At 41.5% G+C, this 20,859-nt stretch overlaps 2 protein-coding genes across 5 annotated transcripts in view; one reads left to right on the top strand and one right to left on the bottom strand.

Moving 5' to 3' along the window:
* march1 (membrane-associated ring finger (C3HC4) 1) overlaps positions 1-12,553 on the top strand; it is a 31,557-nt gene extending 19,004 nt beyond the window's left edge. For 2 of the 4 annotated variants that reach the window (XM_042226467.1, XM_042226468.1), the window contains 6 exons: positions 4,058-4,108; positions 5,592-5,665; positions 6,715-7,533; positions 7,687-7,867; positions 7,980-8,124; positions 10,617-12,553. In XM_042226467.1, coding sequence (XP_042082401.1) covers positions 4,058-4,108; positions 5,592-5,665; positions 6,715-7,533; positions 7,687-7,867; positions 7,980-8,124; positions 10,617-11,071 — 1,725 coding nt within the window. In that variant the 3' untranslated portion in view covers positions 11,072-12,553. The remainder of the gene's footprint in view (positions 1-4,057; positions 4,109-5,591; positions 5,666-6,714; positions 7,534-7,686; positions 7,868-7,979; positions 8,125-10,616) is intronic. The other 2 variants (XM_005936709.3, XM_042226469.1) reach the window with 2 other exon arrangements.
* On the bottom strand, positions 10,516-16,326 carry tma16 (translation machinery associated 16 homolog). Its single transcript, XM_005936711.3, has 7 exons — positions 16,221-16,326; positions 16,032-16,135; positions 15,708-15,745; positions 15,523-15,607; positions 13,280-13,428; positions 13,137-13,179; positions 10,516-12,933 (listed from the first exon to the last, which is right to left on the bottom strand). The coding sequence occupies exons 1-7, from the start codon at positions 16,221-16,223 to the stop codon at positions 12,744-12,746; spliced, it is 612 nt and encodes a 203-aa protein (XP_005936773.1). The 5' UTR covers positions 16,224-16,326; the 3' UTR covers positions 10,516-12,743.
* Between the last annotated feature and the right edge of the window lie 4,533 nt (positions 16,327-20,859).

The raw sequence follows: 20,859 nt of genomic DNA, 5'->3' as shown, positions 1-20,859 counted from the left end.
CAGCTTCTTGTTTAAGTGAAAATAAATGGAAGGTTGTCTTTTTGCGCTAGTAATGTTGTGGAGTTGTATTTTGTCTCGCATCAATTATATCGTCGGTTATATTGTTATCGCAAATTTTCAAATATATATCGTGATAAATATTTTTGGCCATATCGCTCTGCTCTAGTTGGAACAATCAGAACTTGATAATAAAGTCAGGATTTGCTGACAGTTGTTGGTCAGTTTGGTCTGTGACTCTGGGTTTCTTATGGAATTGTATCTGTTGTTTTCACCTGAACTTTCACTGTGGCTCAGTGAACACTTTGTGTTATAAAGACACAAATGCTCTGAGGTTGTTTAAAGCTGGAATTATGTCAAATGCACCACTTTCAAATATAAAGTGTGCAGCTGCAGTGTCACGGTTGGTTGTCTAAATGTGGCTGTAGGTGTGTTTGATCGTATGCCAAACTACAGAACCAAAATACATCCCTCAGTCCATGCTACATCACTTAATCCTCTGAAGAAACATGCACATGTCCATACACAGACTCGCCAGAGTTTCTGCTGTGCATCAGAGCCAGAGTGCCAACAGAGGATTCGAGGTTCAGGTGAGCGACAGCAGTACGCTACCTCTGAAACTTCACTTCATTACTGGAGAGCTATCAGTTATAGCTTATAGAAGCTAAATCTAGAGGAATTATGTGTTTTGCTGGAGTCTTATGATGGTCAGTTTCTTATTGCCCTCTTTTGCTGTGGCATTTAAAAGTTGATGCACTTAAAAAATTAGATGTCGTGTATTTTCTCTGAGAATTCATGACCAAAGTATTTTTGTGAGTGTTTAGCCCTGATATTAGGAATTGTAGAATAGCATTTGCTCTTATATCTTTGAATAGTATTTTTTAATCTCTGTTATGTGCCAGCCAAAGAATTGAAGTGTCAGTACTGTACCAGTGCTATGAACGCAGTCATTATTATGGTATTATGGTGCTTTATGCTCCTCTGCTAAGGGTAAAGCTTCTTTTTGCTTTTCTCTTGATTAACCTTTGTTGTCACATAGATGTATTTCGAATTGATGTAATGTCCTTTCGTTTAGAAAGGCAAGAAACTGTTTTACATATTCACACAATGAGCAAGCTAGAAAACGTCTATAAATACACAAAGTGTGATTTTGTCTGCTAGACTGCTGTTGTGCAGTTAGACACATCTCACCCCTTTATCATGTAAAGCATATTGTGCACACGTGCTTTATAAAAGACAGGTTAACTATCTGACTGGGTCTGTGCAGTATTTATTTTTAGGTGTAGGACAAACTTGTGCTGCCTCCCTTGTTTTTGGCCTCTTTTCTTACCTGAGAGGTGCTTCTTCTTTATTTGTACGTATGCTCCATCAAAGGAAGTGTGCTTGAATTGTTTGGGCTTTGTTGGCCTTAGAAGGGTGAAAGACTCAGTTGCAGGGTATCGATAAGTTGTAGCAACTCACACATGACGTGTTTTGGAACTTTATCTATGAGTTAAGGTTGGTCCCAGATGTGTTTAGCCTAGCATAGCACAAAGACTAGAAGCAGGAGGAAACAGTTAGCCTGGCAGGCTCAAGTCTGTTTCCTGTTGATTTCTTTTTTGTTGTTTTAAGCAATGTTAAACACTATTTAGAGCAACAGAATGCAAGAAGGAAAATGGTATTAATCGCCCCATCTATTACTTTTTTAAAATAATAAAACAGCACATACATGTCCATGCACGTCTTTTCCAAAAGATATTCTAGTTTGGTAAAGTTTTGTTGGAGAATGTCTGCTTTAGCCCACTGCTTGTGTAGCTGATGTTGGTTGTGTTTTGGGGGTAAGCATTAATGTTAATGGAAAAAACTCCAAACAAAATCAAGATCTCATTATTTCCTTTCATAGCTGTAGTCTTTGATCACCCACTTCTGGGGGGGTTTTTTTGTTTGTTTTTTTGACGCATTAGAGGTTTACCACAACACGGAAACCAACCTGACTGGAAGGAATTACACGACTCCCAGGCATCAGTAGTTGTATCTTCTTAGAAATACCCTTTTTACTATGAAACTTTGGAAAGATGATGTGAGTAATTATAACTGGTCACATACATGTGAACACGTGTCCATCTCCTCTAAAAGGCAGAGGAGTGTTTGCTTTGACTCCAAGCAGGGCTGCACTGATTTAAAAGTGGCCATCAGAAAATCCCTTGATCAGCTTAGATGATGCAGTTCTCTGCTTGTCAGTGTCTCTTATTTATTTCAGTGATTTTCACAGAGTGTACCTACAACTGTGGCTGTGTATGGGCTGATGCAAGCTCAGGTTTTCCTATTTTATGTCAAGTATTTAAAAAAATAGATCTATGGAAAAACCATGCACATTTAACATTCCAACTTTGAACTCCACAAACATCCTGTAAGATACATAAAACTTAACAAATCTCAGCCCTTTAAAGTGTCCACTTTCATACTGACAGGTGTTATAGATACTCTATAATATATGACATTAGGATGAGATGGGTACTGGTTTTGGGAAAAGTTGCAGTTACATCTTTGGTTTTAGAATTTATTGACAGAAAGGAAAATACAGCCAGCTTTATCCATGATGTCCATTGTCCTTTTAACTCCTGCCAGTTCATTCTCCACTGCCCACCCACAGCAGTAGCAGACAGTTGGTAGGTTATTAGCTTGAGCTCATTGCATGTATGATACTTAAAACAGTATCCAACAAATATCTGCAACAAAGCCAGATTTAATCCCATAATGCAGGTGCAAAGGTCCATGTGGCTGAGGATGAAAGCGAACCAGAAAAATAATTGCTCGCTGTGACTGCTTCGGTTCATCTGCATTACTTATTCAGCAATCTGTAGCTTTCCCAACTCACAACCAGCTGATTTCATTTGAATTGAGCCATGTTGTTGATGTGGTTCATACGTAAAATAGAAGCTAGGTTTCAGTGATATGATGGTAAGAATTTTGGGATCAGGACAGATCGAAAGTGTCTGGAAAATAATTTGGCACCAAATTATTATGGAGAAGATATTTTCCTTCTTGGTGGTTTACCAGCTGATCGTCACTTGGTAGCTCCCACTCGCCACCATCTCATTGGTAAGTAAAGCTGCTGCAGGCCACAGATGTCTGCTGGCGAAGCCCAAGGTCTAATAGGTGAGTTCAGACAATCAGCGCTCAGGGCAGATTCTAGAAAAAGTGCCTTAAGTTGCCTTTAAATAGAGACACATTGCAGAGCAGCATCTTGTGCTCTTAGCAGGACAACCAGGTAATAGGATTGGCTGGCTTTAGCTCAGGTCACAATGAAGCAGCAAGGACATGAGGCTGTGCACGACTCTTGATGCTGGATTTTCATCGGTAAACACAGTAGGACTGATCAGCGCTGAATACCTGCTGGTGTTAAAAGCAGCTTAGTTTGATTATTGGAGTTTTGTTTTTATTGCAGATTTAAACTTTAGTGTCTTTTCTACAAAAATTGCAGACACATTTCTCACCTCGCCTATTTTTGGAGACGTCTTGGTTGGTGAAGTGGGCGGAGATTAAACTTAGTTTGAAACTTAACAGCATGCCTGATGTGTGTAATCATTTGATTTAAATTATAATGATTGCAGTTTGAAGGTGAAGCCGCCATGATTTAGAAGTTATTGCTAAAGCTATTATGCGGCATTCATTTCTCAAAAAAAAAACAAAAAGAAATATAAATGAAAAAAAAAAAAAACTTTTGCTGCTTTTCTGTGCATTAATATTCACCTTCCTGAACTCGACATGGGCATATTTGAGTAGTTTAAAAGACTTTATCTATCATTATCATACACAGAAGGAAAAAAAAGTGGCAGCAGCTCTGCAGCAGATTGCACTAACACATATTCGGGTGAATCAGCCATTAGCTGAAGTCGACACAAGGGCTGTAAAATATTGTTCCAATATGATTTTATGGTTCTGTCTGGTGTTGTGTGCCAAAGAAATCATTGGTTTAAAAGCCTCAGGCTCCACAGCTGCTGCGCACTATTAAAGCATCACATCCTTCAGCGTGTTTATTGGGCTCTAATGATTTTCTGTCTCTCCATCTCCCCTGCAGGGGAGGAAGGCACCTGGGCGCTCAGGGAGTCGATCCAGCAACATCTCCAAGGTAACTGTTAAATATCGGTGCTTAAAGCATTAAAATTAAGGTCACAGTTCATAGTGTACGGTAGCATTGCATGGGAAAGCACAGTTTGGTGTACGAGAATGTGGTTAGGGTGTGTGTCACACTTAGAGTAGAGATGGATGTTCACAAAACACCAAGTGCACACTGATGCATGACTCACACAGAGTACTCAATTTTCATTTAAGGTCCCCAAGCCATCCGTGCCCTAAACACACACACCCGCCCTCTCACATCATCTATAATTGACTGAGACAGGACTCTTCCAGACACTAAACCAAGGCACAATGTACATTTCAATTCCTTTAATTTTAAATATGTTTATATTGTCTATCCTGTAAAATAGTCAGATGTCTATTCATATTAATGTACAGAATTCACCTGCTTGCTGCTACTACTGCACATTCACCCAGTGTATATACTATATATATATATGTATATATATATATATATATATATAATGTTCTTCCTCTACACCCCCCCCCATTTTTGCACATGTCGAGGAGCGTGTCAGGCTACATTTCACTGTGTGTTATACTTGTATAACTATGCATGTGACTAATAAAGAACCTTGAACCTTGAACCTTGAATTAGTTCAGATTTCTCATATAAACATCAATCATCATTTGAAAAGCTACAGATCACTTTTTTTTATCACATCTATAAGTCTTTTCTATTTTTTTTTCCGCACGGCCTTCAAATAAATAAGGCTCGCCACCCTCACGCTGGTTTTTAGCAGCACTAGGCAGCTGCTTTTAACAAAAACAACATCACCGGCTGAAGACTGTCTTCAGGGTATTCCAACGAATCATCTGAGACTAAACCCGATTTGAAAGTAAAAATCATAACACGGAAGTTAAGTTTTTTACATGACCAGAAATGCGGCTCAAATAACTCTAGTTACTCTACTTTTGCCAGAGGCGGAAATAAGCAGTTTTTTGTTCACATATTAGCTAAAAGAGCTTCAAAAAGCAGCAGCGATTTACAGTATAGTATGGGTGCATAAATGAGGTGCAACCTACTCAGTGTCACTGATTATTGAATGCAAGCACAGTGGAAGAAAACTTTTTGCAGTGTGTAGGAGAGAATCTAAAAGCTGTTTTCCCTCAGAAATTAATAATTCACCTTCAATTTTATTGTAGTATTTTATATATATCTACTGTCTATATTTTATGCATTAGGTAAGTTAAATGCTCAGTACCTACAGTAAGAGTTACAGTAAAGGGTCACCCACATGACAAATGATAGTACATTAAGGAGTATGTTTGATACTCAAATCTTAGGGTTTTGGGTATTTCAGGAGTACCTTCTACAAAAAATAAATGAATAAAAAAATTAAAATGCAACCACATTTGAGAACCAGTAAACATTTACTGACACCTGATTCATAAAACAATGTGTGATTGGTTGTTTAGTAACTCATAAGTAATTGTAGAATGCACTAAATAGAGGATGTTGGTGGTTGCAGGCTAGCAACTCGACTGCAGGGCTCACTACAGCCTCAAGGACATCCATAACACCATCCGCTCAGGACATATGCAGGTAAGATTGGCTTCTCTTGCAGTTACAGTTACCTGGGAAGAAAGACTCCATTCCTTGACTATCTGCAAATATCTGTTCAGACATCTCTTTTAAAGCCAGGAGCAGCCAGCCTTCTCTCTGTGATATTAACATGCACACTTCTCTTCTGAGTGGGAGACTGAATTAGCATGGTCGGCTGCACCCCAAGGGCATAACAAACTTAAAATGTGTGCTGTGGCGCCCCCATAGTGCAATCAATGGGGGGGAGATGACTGATTGCAGAAATGGAAACCTTCAGCTTGTTATACCCACTGGTGCCGTGTTGGCCACACTGACAGGCTCAGTCCTTTGGCTTCATGGCCGAAACAAGCCTGTGTGTGTGTGTGTGTGTGTGTGTGTGTGTGTGTGTGTGTGTGTGTGTGTTAGCACCTTAATTTGCTGTCCTAAGTTCAGTCCATGTCCACTGCCTGCTTGTTTGATTATTTAGTCTGATCATAAGCTGTAGTTTCCATTCTGTTTCCTATTATCCATTTCCTGTTTTGCAGCGGCAGTTTCTGTCCAACTACTCTCAGCTTCAAATGAAACAGAAGCTGTTTTAGCAACCTCTAATAGCAAATAAGTCTTTGTTATCCAAATTAATTAAAGAAGAATGAGATATTCTGTGATCATAACGTCTTTCCAAGTATAAGAGAGAAATCATGGGCAGCCCTAATTCTGTCACTTAGAAATTAACCTGAATGACAGCAGAAAATATATAAAGAGAAGTGTCATTTTACCGTAAATACACCAGAAAGCCTGAAAAAGAAAAGAATCAGTGTTGCAATGGTGTAAAGTCCAGTTTCTTGTTAAGTAATCAAAATCAAAAATGGTAGCATAAATTGTTACTAGTAAATTGACTAAACTTAATCTTTAAAATCATGCAGCTATGTTTCAGCCCATTGCTTTAGTTATGACAGAGTTATGTTTTTCCATCTTGTTTCACTTTATTTCATCTCCATCTGTGTGTGTGTGTGTGTGTGTGTGTGTGTGTGTGTGTGTGTGTGTGTGTGTGTGTGTGTGTGTGTGTTTAGTTCTGGACAGCTGACCCGCTTAGAGGAGGATGTGTCTGAGTCACGCAAACACAAAAAGCACACGCACAACTCCTCTGCAATGACGGTCACTGGCACCACTCTGGGCTCATCGGCTCAGGCACAGAAAAAGCAGGTGAAGCGACGTCACCGCCGCAAGAGAAGCAGCTGCACGGCCATCGACTGCGTGGAAACCAATGGCAAGCACGACCACAGCGACCGGAGCCTCAGCTCTGACCGTAGTGAGCTGGGCGAGAAGAGGGAGCACTCCTTCAGGAACCGGAGGGATCTCCCGCCTCGCTTCCGGTGCACAGGTGCGCCGCATTCAGACTCCTCTGAGGATGAGGCGTGCCGCGAGAGCCGCAGCTGGAGCAAAGAGAAAGCCAGAAGAGCGCGCCGCCGCAGCGGGAGCAGCCGGGACAGGGAGGTGATAAACCCACACAAAGGAGGAGAAGACAAAGCCGAGATCATGGAGCTGCAATCTGTGGGCTCAGATGAAGGGAAAGAGAGTCAACCTCTGATGGAGGACAGCAGCGGCCTTAAGAAGCGCCACAACCACGGGAGCTCAGTGAAGAGAGACGGCCATGCATCGCAGAGGGATCGATCGCAGGGCAGAGATAAGGATACGAAGAGCTACAAGTCACAGAGCCCAAGAGGCAGCTCCTCATTGGCCGACGACGGCGAGGAGCTCATCACCAAGAGATACCAGGAGAAGGGTTCAGGGGGCGGGGACATGTCAGTGCCCACACTCCAGAAACACTGTGGTGCGAATGGGAACACACCGCATCCCTGCTCTGACGACTCTGAGCTGGAGGTCTGCAGGTTAGTTACATAAGTGTGAAAACTGATCATGTACTGACCCCAAGTTTATCTTCATTGCCCAGATGAGGCCAAACAAACAAAGACAAAGAGAGGCACTAATATAAAACAGTGCAGAGACTGCAGGTCATTTCTCCTCCTTATGTCTGTGTGCAGGATCTGCCACTGTGAGGGGGACGACGAGTGTCCGTTGATAATGCCCTGTCGCTGCACGGGAAGCCTCAGTTTTGTTCATCAGGCCTGTCTCAACCAGTGGATCAAATCCTCCGACACTCGCTGCTGTGAACTCTGCAAATTTGACTTCATCATGGAGACGAAGCTCAAACCTTTAAGCAAGGTACGCCGCACACACTTAGGTCTTCCTGAAAAGCGTTAAGCGCTGAGATATGCAGGGCAGTTCTGAGCGTGTTTCTCTGTCTCCCTCCTGTGTTCGCGCCTCTTTCTTCCAGTGGGAGAAGCTACACATGTCGAAGAGCGAGAGGAGGAAGATCTTCTGTTCAGTGCTGTTTCACCTGATAGCGATAATGTGTATGTTGTGGTCGGTCTACATTCTGGTGAGGAGAACTGCTGAAGAGATCCGACTCGGAAAGAACGGTCAGTGCTTTCCCTTCGCCTCCCCGCCGCTCACACGCCAGAGTCAGGCAGCATGCAGTACGGTCCCTGTGGTGTCTCCTTCACTGTTTGCATGTCAACACGTGTGTCCATAGTTACATGTTGGATACTATTTCTCACCACATGTAACATAAACAAAAAGCCTTCTTTTTTTATTATCGTCTACTATGATCAATGTGTGGATCTATATTTATAATTATAATTAAATTGTCTGCCGATAGTTTGTCTTTTTTTAAATGAGAATTATAATTGAATGTCACGTTTCACCCACTTACTTCACTTTCTTTTTCTGGGTGTGCGTAGCGTTTGTTAATGCACCCTATGAGCCATAAAATCCCTCAGATTTCATATTCACCTCTTCTCTTATAGAGTAACCGACAAATACACAGAATTAGTAAGAACTCCTAAAATGGGTGCATTAATGTGTGGGTGTTGTTTTCCTTTTCATTGATTCATTCATACAGATGGCATGAGTGAGTGGAAAGGAGTTTCCACTCACTCACACAGAGTAGGTTTAACTTCTTTAATGTTTCTTTTCTGGTGTAGTCAGTTACTTATGGCCGGTATTGATGTGGGTGGAATGGATTTATACAGGATTGTAACCATGCAAAGTGTATTAGCTTCAACTCTACTGGTACAATATGTCAAAGAATACAGTGTGCATAATCCACTCCCAACATGCCCCCACAGCACCCCACAGGGTACCTTTAACCTGCAGGTATGCCTGACTCTGGTTAAGTGATTTTAAAAAGTTTCGCCTGTTTGGGTATATTAGGTACATTATACATTAGGTGTTTTACTGTGATAGTCGTCCCTAAACATTAGGCACATTAGGCGTCCTGCTCTAGTGTGGAAGACGGACTTTGCTTTTAGACATCCTCTGAACTCTGAAGAGTTAACTTTCAGTTTCTCAGACAGTTTAAAACATTTGAAAGTCTCAAAATAAATGTGTGAAGCTGCTGAACTGAGCATCTTTAGCAATACTTGTGGTATGTGGCCAAGTAACTACATCGCGCTTGCCATATTCACAGGCCACTTTATTAGGTACATGTGTTCAACTGCCAATTAAAATAAATATCTAATCAGCCAATCACATTGGCTGGTTAGACATGGTCAAGATCATCTGCTGATGTTCAAACTGAGCATCAGAATGAAGAAGTAGGGCCATTTAAGTGACGGGACGCCATCATGGTTGTTGGTGCCAAATGGGCTCATCTGGGTAGTTCAGAAACTGTTGATGGACTAAGATTTTCCCACACAACCAGTGTGCAGCGGTTCTATGGAACGAAATTCCTTGCTAATGCCACAGATCAGAGGAGATGGGCCAGACTGATTTTGTCCCCTTATGAGAACAGCATGCACATCTCCTGATAACGCACCATGTCACACAATGTTCAAATCAATGTATTAACTGTACACAAATGGCCTCCGCAGTCACCAGACCTCGGTCCAAAAGAGCAGCTTTGTGATGTGGTGGAACGAGAGATTCACATCACGACTGTGCAGCTGACAAATCTGCAGCTACTGTGTGATGTTGTTGTGTCAATATGGACCAAAATGTGTTTCCGGCACCTTGTTGAATCTGTGCAACGAAGAATCAAGGCAGCTGTACCTAATGAAGTTGAAAGTCACTGTTAACGAATATAAAAGAGCTTTTAGTTTAATGTGTCATTTTTGTGTTTCTGGGGAAATTAACATTTACTGAAAATGTTTCAATTTTATTATAATCAGATTTTTATTGCATTAACATGCAGTAAAAGTCAGTGTTACCTTACTGAACAGAAATCTTTGCATTTTTCAAGTAAACAGTCGCCGCTGGTGCATTTTCTTTTGACACTGGCCAAATAGTCTTTCTGGGACTGTTTGTAGGAAAATCTTTGTCAAGTCTGCGATGTGTTTACAGGAAGTTATTTTGACAAAGGTGACACATTTTTTTGGTAATTCTAAGAGAAACACCTACTAAATTTATTGGAAAGTGAAACCCAAAGACCAACTGTCTGCAACAATAAGGTTTCAGATGTTATACTTCAAAGACAGGAAGGTTCCCACTGCAGCCTCGGAGTATAATCTCGACAACATAATAATAATATTTTTTTAAAAACAGCCGGATGGAGAAAACCACTTGGAAACTAATGCAAAAGTAATTTGCATGGTACACTACTTATACCTGAAATCTGTGAGATGAACACTCTCAGGAATGTGAAGATGATGCGATTGTTGATCAGTATCCTCTGATCCACGAGTTATCCTTCAAGTCACAGTTAACACCCCTCAGTGCTCTTCTACATTCATGGTTGTGTTCAGTGGTGGTGTGTGTCGTGTTGTGTTTACGATGTAGGACGTAAGAGTAGATGCAGAAAAATACATATGACCTATAAAATCATAAGCATTAATATTTAGAGTATTTCTACAGTGTTTGCACAATAGAATAGTTTTCTCCAGAGATTAAAAAGAGAAATCGCTCTTGATTGCAGCCGAATTATGGAGAGTTTCTCTTCTGAAGTACTATACGCCGCAGGGTAAGCACAGCTCTGCACATGCCACCATCTTGACCCCTCACACGTCTGCGAGGGGCACTAACAGCTGCTGTGTGTGTGTCGGTGTCCTTTCAGGTGTGCTGGAGTGGCCCTTCTGGACTAAGCTGATTGTGGTGGCCATTGGCTTCACGGGTGGCCTCATCTTTATGTACATCCAGTGTAAAGTCTACCTGCAGCTGTGGCGCCGCCTCAAGGCCTTCAACCGCATCATCACTGTGCAGAACTGTCCTGAGAAGGACCTGCACAACCCCCAGGCCCGGCAAAGCACCATCGCCAATGGCAGGCATGAAACCGTGGAGGTGCCGGTCAGCCAGGCCCCAGCTCCGGCAGCTCTGATGGACTCGGACACGTCAGTGGAGGCTGCCGTGGCGCCGGCGCAAAACCCTGTTTGACTTATCTCCTCCTGCTCCGAGAACAGTCCCTTATCCCACTCTGCTCATGGTAATGTCAATGAGCACAGTGAGATTTGGACTTGTGCAGTGTTGTAATGTTGTTCTCAACTCCAGTGGGTGCTGTTGGACAAACGAACTGATCCGGTCCTTCGGTGATCCAGAAAAGTTGGGGTCAGAAGGGCTTCACGAAGAAAGGAAGAGGGGCAGAGTGTGGAGAGAGGACAGAAAACAAAGCCATCGGCACAGAACGCTTGTAAAGACCGTGTTTTGTGGTTTACCGACACTATTTTATCCCTGTATGCACTTTCTCAACCTGCACTGATATGAGTTAAAGATGTGAACACTCTGCAGATGCTCATCAAAGGTCTCAGTATGTTTCAAATGAATCACGCATATGACTCATAATCAGTCCCCACATCAGCTGACACTGTCACACATCCACAAGGCGGGACAATTAAGCTGCTTCAGCTTTTACCACCCAGCTTCTCCGACCTACTTTCACTGATGCTGCCACTGTTCTGTAAGGGGGACTTGCTGCTGCTCTTGCTGAGAGCTGGGAGGTCCCAGAAGAGAGCCTACACAGTCCTGATTGGCCCAGCTGAAGCCTCGCGTGAATTGTCGAATCAGACATGCAACATTGTAGCAGATAAGGGCTACTCTGAAACGCTCCAGATTCAGTCACTGCAGCCACGGTGCTGACTCTGAGATCTGTAACACATCTGTGCCCCTGGTGTTCACTGAGACTTCTCCATTTAGAAGTTGAGCTGCTGTCGTATTTTTGAACAAAACATATGGACCAATCACTTTACATGAAGTGCAGATCTATGACCCGCAGACACACTACTCAAAAGTTTTTAATGAATTTGGAAAAGTTGTCAAAAGTGAGAGTGAGGCAGGATAAAAAAAATACAATAGCTTGAGTTTGTTTTAAACCTGCCTGATCAGGCCTGTGTGACAAGCTCTGAAGCATACTGAGACCTTTACTCTCCTTTTGGACAATCAGGTCTTCAGACACCAAAGAGTCAGATGTTATAAGTAGAGAAACAGACCGTAAACTGAACCTTTAGCTCAGTCTGAGATCTAAAAACGTAATAGTCTGAAAGTTATCGTCAGATTATTTGTTAAAATAGAAAGTCTCCAGTAGCCCAGTCGTTTGCAGCTTCGGATGTCCTGAGCTGGACAACCTTTATTTATATGTCGATGTAACTAGAGCTTTCATGGGTTCCCCCCATTCATGTTTTTACATTAGATTATGAGCATTTCTCTTGATTCGAACCAACACAAAGTCGGCCTACTCAAAGCGACTGTTACTCGCACATGACCACTTTTATAGTCTCGATTTGGTTTCTCACCTCACAGAAAATACAGTTTCCTCTGTGTCTTAAACCCACCGCAACCGCTATTTTCTAAATAAAACAGAGCATTCTGGTTACATGAAACGCATATTTGTTTGTGCAATAAATGATGAATGTAGAAACCTCGGAAAGGCTGGTGTGAAGTCACTGAGAAACTTTTAGCAGGAGTTCAGACTGGAAAAAAAAAATCTGACTTTGCTATTTGAGGCTGTAGCACCATCTCGTGGACGGTCCAGGAATAGCAGCAGCATTTTCTCACACATCACATTAAGTGTGCTGAAAGTCTTAATACTCCAGCAGGTCCAACATGAAGAGTCTCAGTGGGAGTCTGAAATCTCATCCATTTGCTCACTGTCCAAATCGCTTCCATCTTCCTCATTATCATCATTCTCCTGATTCTCCTCGCCCTCGTGTTTCTCCTCTCCTTCCTTCTTTGACTCTAAACTTTTGTTCGAGACCTTGCGCAGTTTAATATTCGGAAGTTTCTTCAGATCCCCAGTCCACTCTCTGCAAAATTTAAAAATGCAACAATACTAATGACCAGTCTTCAAAATCGAATCATTTCAAGTTCAGACTTAAGAGTCCATGTATGCACTTTTATCAGCTGATCAGCCAATCTGTGAAATGATGGAAGCTGAATAATTATAACATCTTCTCAAACAAAGAGAAACAAGAGGTTGAGTTTAGCTCATTAAAGCTCGTCCACTCACCTAAAGGTCTTCAGATGTTTTCCGTTGATGATGTCGGGGATTTCTGAAACACCGCAGCAGAGGATCAGACAGTTTTACAGCCAGAGGTGTCTATAAATTACTCGTTTCTTTTTTTATTTCTTTTTTTAAAAACGAGGACTCACCGAAACCGACACCCTCAAACTGTGCCCGCTCTCGCTCGATGGTCTGTTTGATTACGGCCTCTCTGGCGCCATGGAGACGACCCTGCCGACCTTTGATCCCATTCATGAGTTCAATCTGCTCAAGTTCAGAGTCAAATCTGTGGAGGTATCTGAAGACAGAAAACATACTACTGTTCATACACTTTGTTGCTTCATTTTATTTTAGGATACATATACAAGTATTTCATGAGTTTAAAACACTTTCATTGGGGGAAAAATATAATTTATGCATAAAGTCAATGTTTACAGTATTTAACCTTCTTCTTCATGAGATCTGCAGTTCTTTGTGGTGTGCTGGATATCAGTGTCCGGGCAAAATCCTGACTGATTGCAATTCATTCCTGGCTCATCAGTGCTCCAGGTTCATCACAGGTTCTGGGGTTCTGCTTGTTCACGTTCAAGGACTGTAACTAGATTATGGTGGCATTAGGATCTAGGTAGTTAATTTGATGATCTTCAGGCCGCTTAATTACCATTTTTTCCTCGGGACACGGTGCTCCTTTGTGCTGGAAAATGCAAAGATTGTCACCAAACTGTTCTGGGAGCGATAAAAGAAGCTGGTCTTTTAAGATGTTTTTATTGGCGACAAACTGATCGACTTGGGAACACAATCAGGATTTTCCCCTGACATGGATATCCAGCACACCATAGAGAACTGCAGAAGTTATGAAGAAAAGTCAGTGCTGTAAATTCCTTGCTTAAACTGTTATTTATGTGACCACAAAAGACTCTGAAACTCATAGAACACACATATGATTGATCTGTATCTTCGTTTCACATAAAAAGGAATACATTCGAATAAAAACTGCACAAAATTAACGCCACGGCTCAAACTTTTGGTTGTGATTGTTGAAGGTGATGGTTTCTGTTTATAGTCGGAGTGGAACCGACCAATCATGGTAGAGGGGGTTGGGTTCATGCAGGCTGGAGAATAAAACGAGGGCTCTATTAGGGCTGCCACGATTAGTCGACTAGTCACGATTACGTCGACGACTGATTTAATAGTCGACGCGTTGTTTGAAGCTTTGTAAGATCACAAAAGACGCAGGAATAAGTAGTAGGATTTAAGAGTGTAATAACGGACTGAAACAGAAGATGGCAGCACTGCATGTACAAGGATGCCAGCTGCCGTTAAACCCCGAAGAAGAAGAAGTAGCTCTGTCCCAGAATTCATAGCGCAGCCCAGCTCAGTTTCCAACAATGGCGGCAGCTAGTTAGTTTTAATATTACTCTTATTATTCTTTCTGGGTCACAAAATAAACGTTTAACATATTTTCAGGCGAGAATGTAGCTGTGTAAACCTCAAATATCTGCTCAGTTTATCAAGACACCACATATTTTCAAAAGCGCTCCGACGTTTTCGGAGACGTCTGTTACCCACTAGCTCGATAGCTAGCCGGGGGCAAGGCTCACTAGAGCCCGTGAGAACACCGGACTCCCGGCAAATCGTTTTCAAACCCACCGCCGTCTTTCGCTACTCAGGTTAAACATATATAAGTCACTTAGATAACTTAAAAATGTTATTGTTTGGCTTTTTTAGTATTTTATTTGTTCCTGAGTAAATCGGTTTGGCTGAGATTAAAGTTATAGTTTTTACACAGCTGAATAAACGTCAAGCAGACAGCTGATTATCAGAAGTGTGAGATGCTAGAATTACTCCGGTGTCCTGTTATATTTTAGATAGCAAGGAGTTTATTAAACTTCACCGAAACAATCTGCAAATTTCATTAAAATTTAATAAACTATCATCTTGTCTTTATTTTTAGTTAGCACATACCTTAAACGCTTAAAGCTGTAAGCTAATGATAGTTATATAAGAGCAGATGCTGCTGGTGCAATAAGCTGTAGTTTTACGTCCAATGGATGATGATCTGATTAGTCGACTAATCACAAAAATAATCGGTGACTAGTCGACTATCAAAATAATCGTTTGTGGCAGCCCTAGGCTCTATTTGCCCAAATGAAATCATCACCTGCTGTCTGATGACATGTAGCGTTTTGTAAACAATGGCCAGCTGATGGATGATGAAGTCTCAGCCCTGAAAACATGAATCACTCTCACCAGAGACTGGGGCAGCTCACAGACTGGCTGATGGGCTCACAGTTTAATGCATGTACGGGCTCTCTCTCTTTTTGTTTGTGCACTTCCAAATGAAAAATAATGTACTCCAAATTCAAAATGAACATAAAGCCCAGAGCCAAACCTCTCAATGATGTCGCAGGCGTCTTTTTTTGTGTAAGTCGCCTTAGCTGGATCCAGCTCACTCTGAAACCACAAGAGCTTCTCACCTGTGATTGGAGATACAAGAAAAAAAGGAAAGAAAACATCAATAAACACCTTTTTACTTTTTTGCTCTTGCAATAACATGAACGAAAAGCTTGCTCTCACCAATGTTGCTTAGACGAGTAGCTTTCTCAGTCTTTTGCCTGCAGCATCAGAAAGAAACCAGTTAAACCTCCTTTAAATCATCACACAGACGCTGTTTACTTCACACAAGAGGTTAAAGAAAACTGTCAAGGCAGGATGAAGTGTCTCAATCAGCCCAAGTTACATTTAATAACATGTCCCTGGAGCCACGCTCGTGTTTGCATCTGCAGACTCGCAGCGCGGAGGCGGAGACATGGCAAGAGTTTAACACAATGCTCAAATGTGAGGCTAACAACATGCTATTGATTCGTTAAGGTGAGCTGATCTCTGCGGCCATCTACAAACCTCTCTTTCCTCCTAAGTCTGCACTCCTCTCGGGCCATATAAGCTGCCTTCCGGCTGTACGGATGAACCACTTTCTCCGCAGGTTTTCCCCTCTGAATCTTCGGCTAAAAAACACGACGAGCTCCGATTATTTACAGGCCTTTTATTAACGCTATACAAACAGAAAACCCCACAGTTCAACATACTCACCATTTTAACTGTGGAAACACGTGTGCTGCGGGGTCTGTTGACAGCTGGACCGGAAGTGGTCCGTCTTCAAATTAAATCCGGACGTCGTGCGGGGAAACTAGAGAGGTTCCTCCAACTTAATGAGATACCTCTACTACTACTGCTACTACTAATAATACAATTTTAAGATGCGATCAAAAATAAATTGAGAAATTTATACACACACACACACACACACACACACACACACACACACACACACACACACACACACACACACACACACACACACATATATAATAAGAAATTAATGAAAATTAATGAATTTTTCCTCTTCATGTTTTTATAATTAAAGAACTGTAAACACTGAAACAGACTGCACAATAAATATGGATACATTACAAATTCTGTAGCTAAATTACCTAGTTTAGGACCAGCGCAGAGGTGTGTAGGAACATCCACATGCGAGGAGGAGAGGACCTGATTTGGCAGCTGCAGACACACTGCCTGCTGGTGAGGCAGGCTAGTAACACCTGGCTGTGTCTGTGGCTGCTGAGCTGGCGTGATGTAAGCCTTCTTGACCTGTTGATCTTCCTGGTCAGATGCAGACACTGCAACACAAACAAAACACAATGACTCTTCTTTTTTGAAACAAATGTTTGTCTTTCACATGAAGGAAACGCCGTGATTCCCAGAAATAGTCTCTCACCGGTGGTACAGCTCCGATTTCTGACTCTCTTCCTCTTTTTGCCCTAAAAACAAACACATTAGAATTTTCACGAGCTGATACAAACTCTCCGATGTGAATGTTTCATCATTCAGTGCAGTCACAGGCACACGTATGAATGCTGGCACTTTGGACATACGTAGTTGTCTTTGGTGGACCGCTGTGGATGCTCGTTTGTGTGACGCCATCTTTCTGTCTCCGCCCGATCGAAATATTTCGCCTGCTCATCTTTTGAGAGCAACTTCCACTGTGGACAGAAGAGCACAGAAACACACTGTCAGCATATACAAATGCACAGCTACACTGTTACTACACATTACTACAGGTCAGCTGGTACACATGCATAAACACGAGCACAAAACACGAACAGATCCATAAATGTATGTAGAGTTAGTTACACACTTACTCTCGCTCCGACAACTGCATTCACAGCTGCACTCCCACTCATGTTCAATTCAGCCACCACCTTTGGCCTCTGCTCTTTCAGATAGACCATGAAGGCATTTGGTGGCTTCTTAATAGAAGGGCGTCCGTCATCCTGATGGGATTGACGCAGTCGTTTTCTACAGGGATAAAACACAGAGTAAGAGCACATGTCAACACTGTGAGAAACCTGCAGGACGGTGAGAAAAAGCAGCACAGCAAACTTACCTTGGAGTGGACCTGGTGGGTGGAGGAGCAAGAACATCGTCTGGTGGTGCTTTGGGGATCACATTTACACGCCACTGATACAGTAGCTTCTGTGGAGGGAGGGAGAAGGTTAAAACCCCACGATACTGACACTTAGTCCAGCACTTCAGAGGCTAATAATGATGAGCGCCACAGAAACATGTACGTGTGGTCAAATTCAAACTTTGGTAATTTAAACTTCACCAGATTCAAAGAAGATTGCATGAACAACACAAAGTGATCAGTGGGAGGAGAACATGTGCATAAAACTACATTTATACATAGCTTCACTTTGCTCTCCTCACTTATTTTTGGAATTATGATTACAGGCAGTGATTAAGTTTACTGATCAGCAAAGCTTCACACCACAGTTATACAAAGGTAAAATGCAAGGAAGGTGGCAGCAGAAAAACAGTTTTTCTTTCATCTGACCTGAAGTATCTGACAGTTTTAAGCACCTTTATCAGTAAACACCTGCCACCACCTCTGGCTGTCTCACCTGGCCATCAGTTCCTGGCTGAGTGAGGAGGTGAGCTTCCACCGGGATAATGGGAGTGACCATTGATGGAGCTTGCTCCTGAAATAGAGATGGAGCTGATCGCAGGAAAGATCCTCCAGTCTGATTCATTGCTGCTAGCTGAGGGGAGGCGGATGGTCCAGCAGGAACAGGAGGAGGAGGTGGAGGGTTGGGTGTTTGCTGTTGTATTTCATACCTGGTGTCCATTTTCGTGACACAGGGCTTATGTGGCGTTTTTTATTTGAACTCGGCCAGAAGAAAGACACTGATTCTGTCTGGGATCCTGTGGCACACATACATAGGAGGTTTTGATTCTGTTAGACAGAGACTGACACCTTATATAATACACAACTAAACCCAGGACAACTATTGTGTGACTTACAAGGTGTATTTTACCAGTTAAAATCAGTATCAAATGTAAATATTATATTGATTTTATTAAAAATTCAACAACCTTTAAATGTGTTGTATTTGTAAACTAATTGAAACCAAACTGAAAAATGTAAAAACATTCAAACCAATGAATACACAAAACTATCAACTATTGCAGCTATCATTAAATGTCTGCATGTATATATCATCACTAGTTCTTAATTTGTTATATCACACAATCAGATTTTAAAGTGTACTTTTTCTGATAGTACTACTGCACTTTTTGTTCAGACTTTTACATGTTGTGAATTACTTAGTTCACTGTTCACTCATCCACAGTCATCATCATGGCTGGATTTCCCTCTTGAGGGTCCCCAGGGCAGTTTTTCTGAGCCTCCCACTCATGGGGCTATTATGGTAGAAAAAGCATTTGTGCATGATTTCACTGTTTTCTGCTAATCCAAATGTTTGTATCAGAAAGCCTGGTTATACTTTAACAGTGATATGCCCTCCTCTTTGACAGGGTTTTGTTAATTTGGTTAGATATTTTGAAGTTGTTTTTTTCATCGTGGTGTTGTTGAGCTGAAACAAAACAACCAAAACTATGTTTATCCAAAAACCTATGGACTGAAATATATTTTGAAAATGAATGCATTGCAGGCACACAGAGTCTTGTTCCCCATCATCATATCTGATCTTTTCAGGCAAACCTGACTGGTCTCAACTCGCCCCAGAGGCAAAACTACAAAAACGTTTGTCCAACAAATTATGGACGCAGCTGTCTCTGTTGTAGATCCCTGAGGTGGAGTTTTGTTTTTCTGCTTATGTGGCCTATTGTGAAATATTTTGAAGTTAAATGGACTCTTGGGTGGATCCACAGATTGCTTATAGACGTTACAAAACACATTCAGTCTCCACCAGAGATTTTTCTTTTAGAAAAAATAACAACGCGTGCAATCTTATTTCTCTAAAATAGTGAAATAGAATTATTAACAGAAACAACAGAAATACTGAAGTGAAAAACAGAGTGGCACTGATGGTATGACTCATGGTATACGTAAACGCTTCTGTGGAAGAGACGCCAGTCACGGATGATTAGACACATGTGAACACGATGGCTACTTTCTCACAGAAAAGGATCACAAAACAACGATTCTTCAGCAGAAACATTATTTAGCTTCAGTTTGCTCAGTGCCAGACGCTTGCGGGCTATTCTCAGTAAAGTCCTTGTATTGATTGTGTGAAACAAATAGAGATCATAAGTTTTCCTGTTTTTGTACCATTTGAGGTACTGTGCAAAGATCTTGTGCCAACCCTAATATCTGTATATATTTTATTTCCAAGTAGCCAAACTTCCTTGTCATTTTTAAAGTGTTCTTGAGCATTAGTTCTCCAGGCTTTCTGAAGGTCTTTATTTTGACACTGGCTGCCTTTTCACTCATTTTCAGTCCAGTTGTACCTGACTATTTTCAAGTAGCATGCCTAAAACCCCCACAGCAGATAAGCAGTGTCTGAAAGTCATCTTCATCTAAAAAAATCTATCTGACCTGAAACAGTTGACCTGTTGTTCAATGGTAACTCATCAGAAATGATCTCAGTGAAGTGTATAGCAGTCAAAACAAGATTCTTAAGAAGGGAATCAGGCAGAGAGGCTGAGGTATTCCAGATTACACAAGAACTGGATTGAAATCGGTTGTGAATTAACGTGGGATTTTTGGTTCAAATTGTCGTCAGTATGTATGGAGGAGGTCAGGAGAGAGGTACAACAGTGAGTATCTACAGCCAAGAGCAGTCAGATTTTTTTTTATCTATCATACAATGCCATCTGAAAAGCATCTAGGTGGCCAAAGTGTTGTTTTTGAGTATGACAATGATCCCAAACTCACTGCCAATGCTGTAAAAGCATGCTTGGATTTTTTTTTTTTTAAAAATCACAGCGCAAGACTGGATAACCCAGAACTGCAGATAATAGAGCTGTCTATATCTGCAAGAATGAAAAGCTTCCAAAATTTTTAGTACTGATTTATAGACAATAATAATAATAATAATAATAATAATAATAATAATAATAATAATAATAATAATAATAATAATAATAATAATAATAATAATAATAAGCATTTAATGAGAAATAGGTTTGGCCTGAAGAGCAAAACAAAACAAGGAAAAACGCTCACTGTTAAACACATTAATGCACGCCTTTTAAGCACTGCTTCTGGTAAAGTCTTAAATCAGGGGTGTGAAACATCAGCATTTTGCTTCTTGTTGATTCAAACCACCTGTATCTTTTGTGTTGTGTCAGGAAGGGTCAAACTCTGCCACATCAAACATGCAGAGCTACCTGCTGCAGAGGCAAGAAACCAGCTGAAGGTAGG

This window comes from Haplochromis burtoni, unplaced genomic scaffold, assembly GCF_018398535.1.
Source record: "Haplochromis burtoni strain Fernald_Lab_line unplaced genomic scaffold, NCSU_Asbu1 Contig_213, whole genome shotgun sequence".
NCBI classification, from domain to species: domain Eukaryota; kingdom Metazoa; phylum Chordata; class Actinopteri; order Cichliformes; family Cichlidae; genus Haplochromis; species Haplochromis burtoni.
The sequence above is the reverse complement of the archived record's forward strand: the minus strand, read 5'-3'. Positions and strand labels throughout refer to the sequence as shown.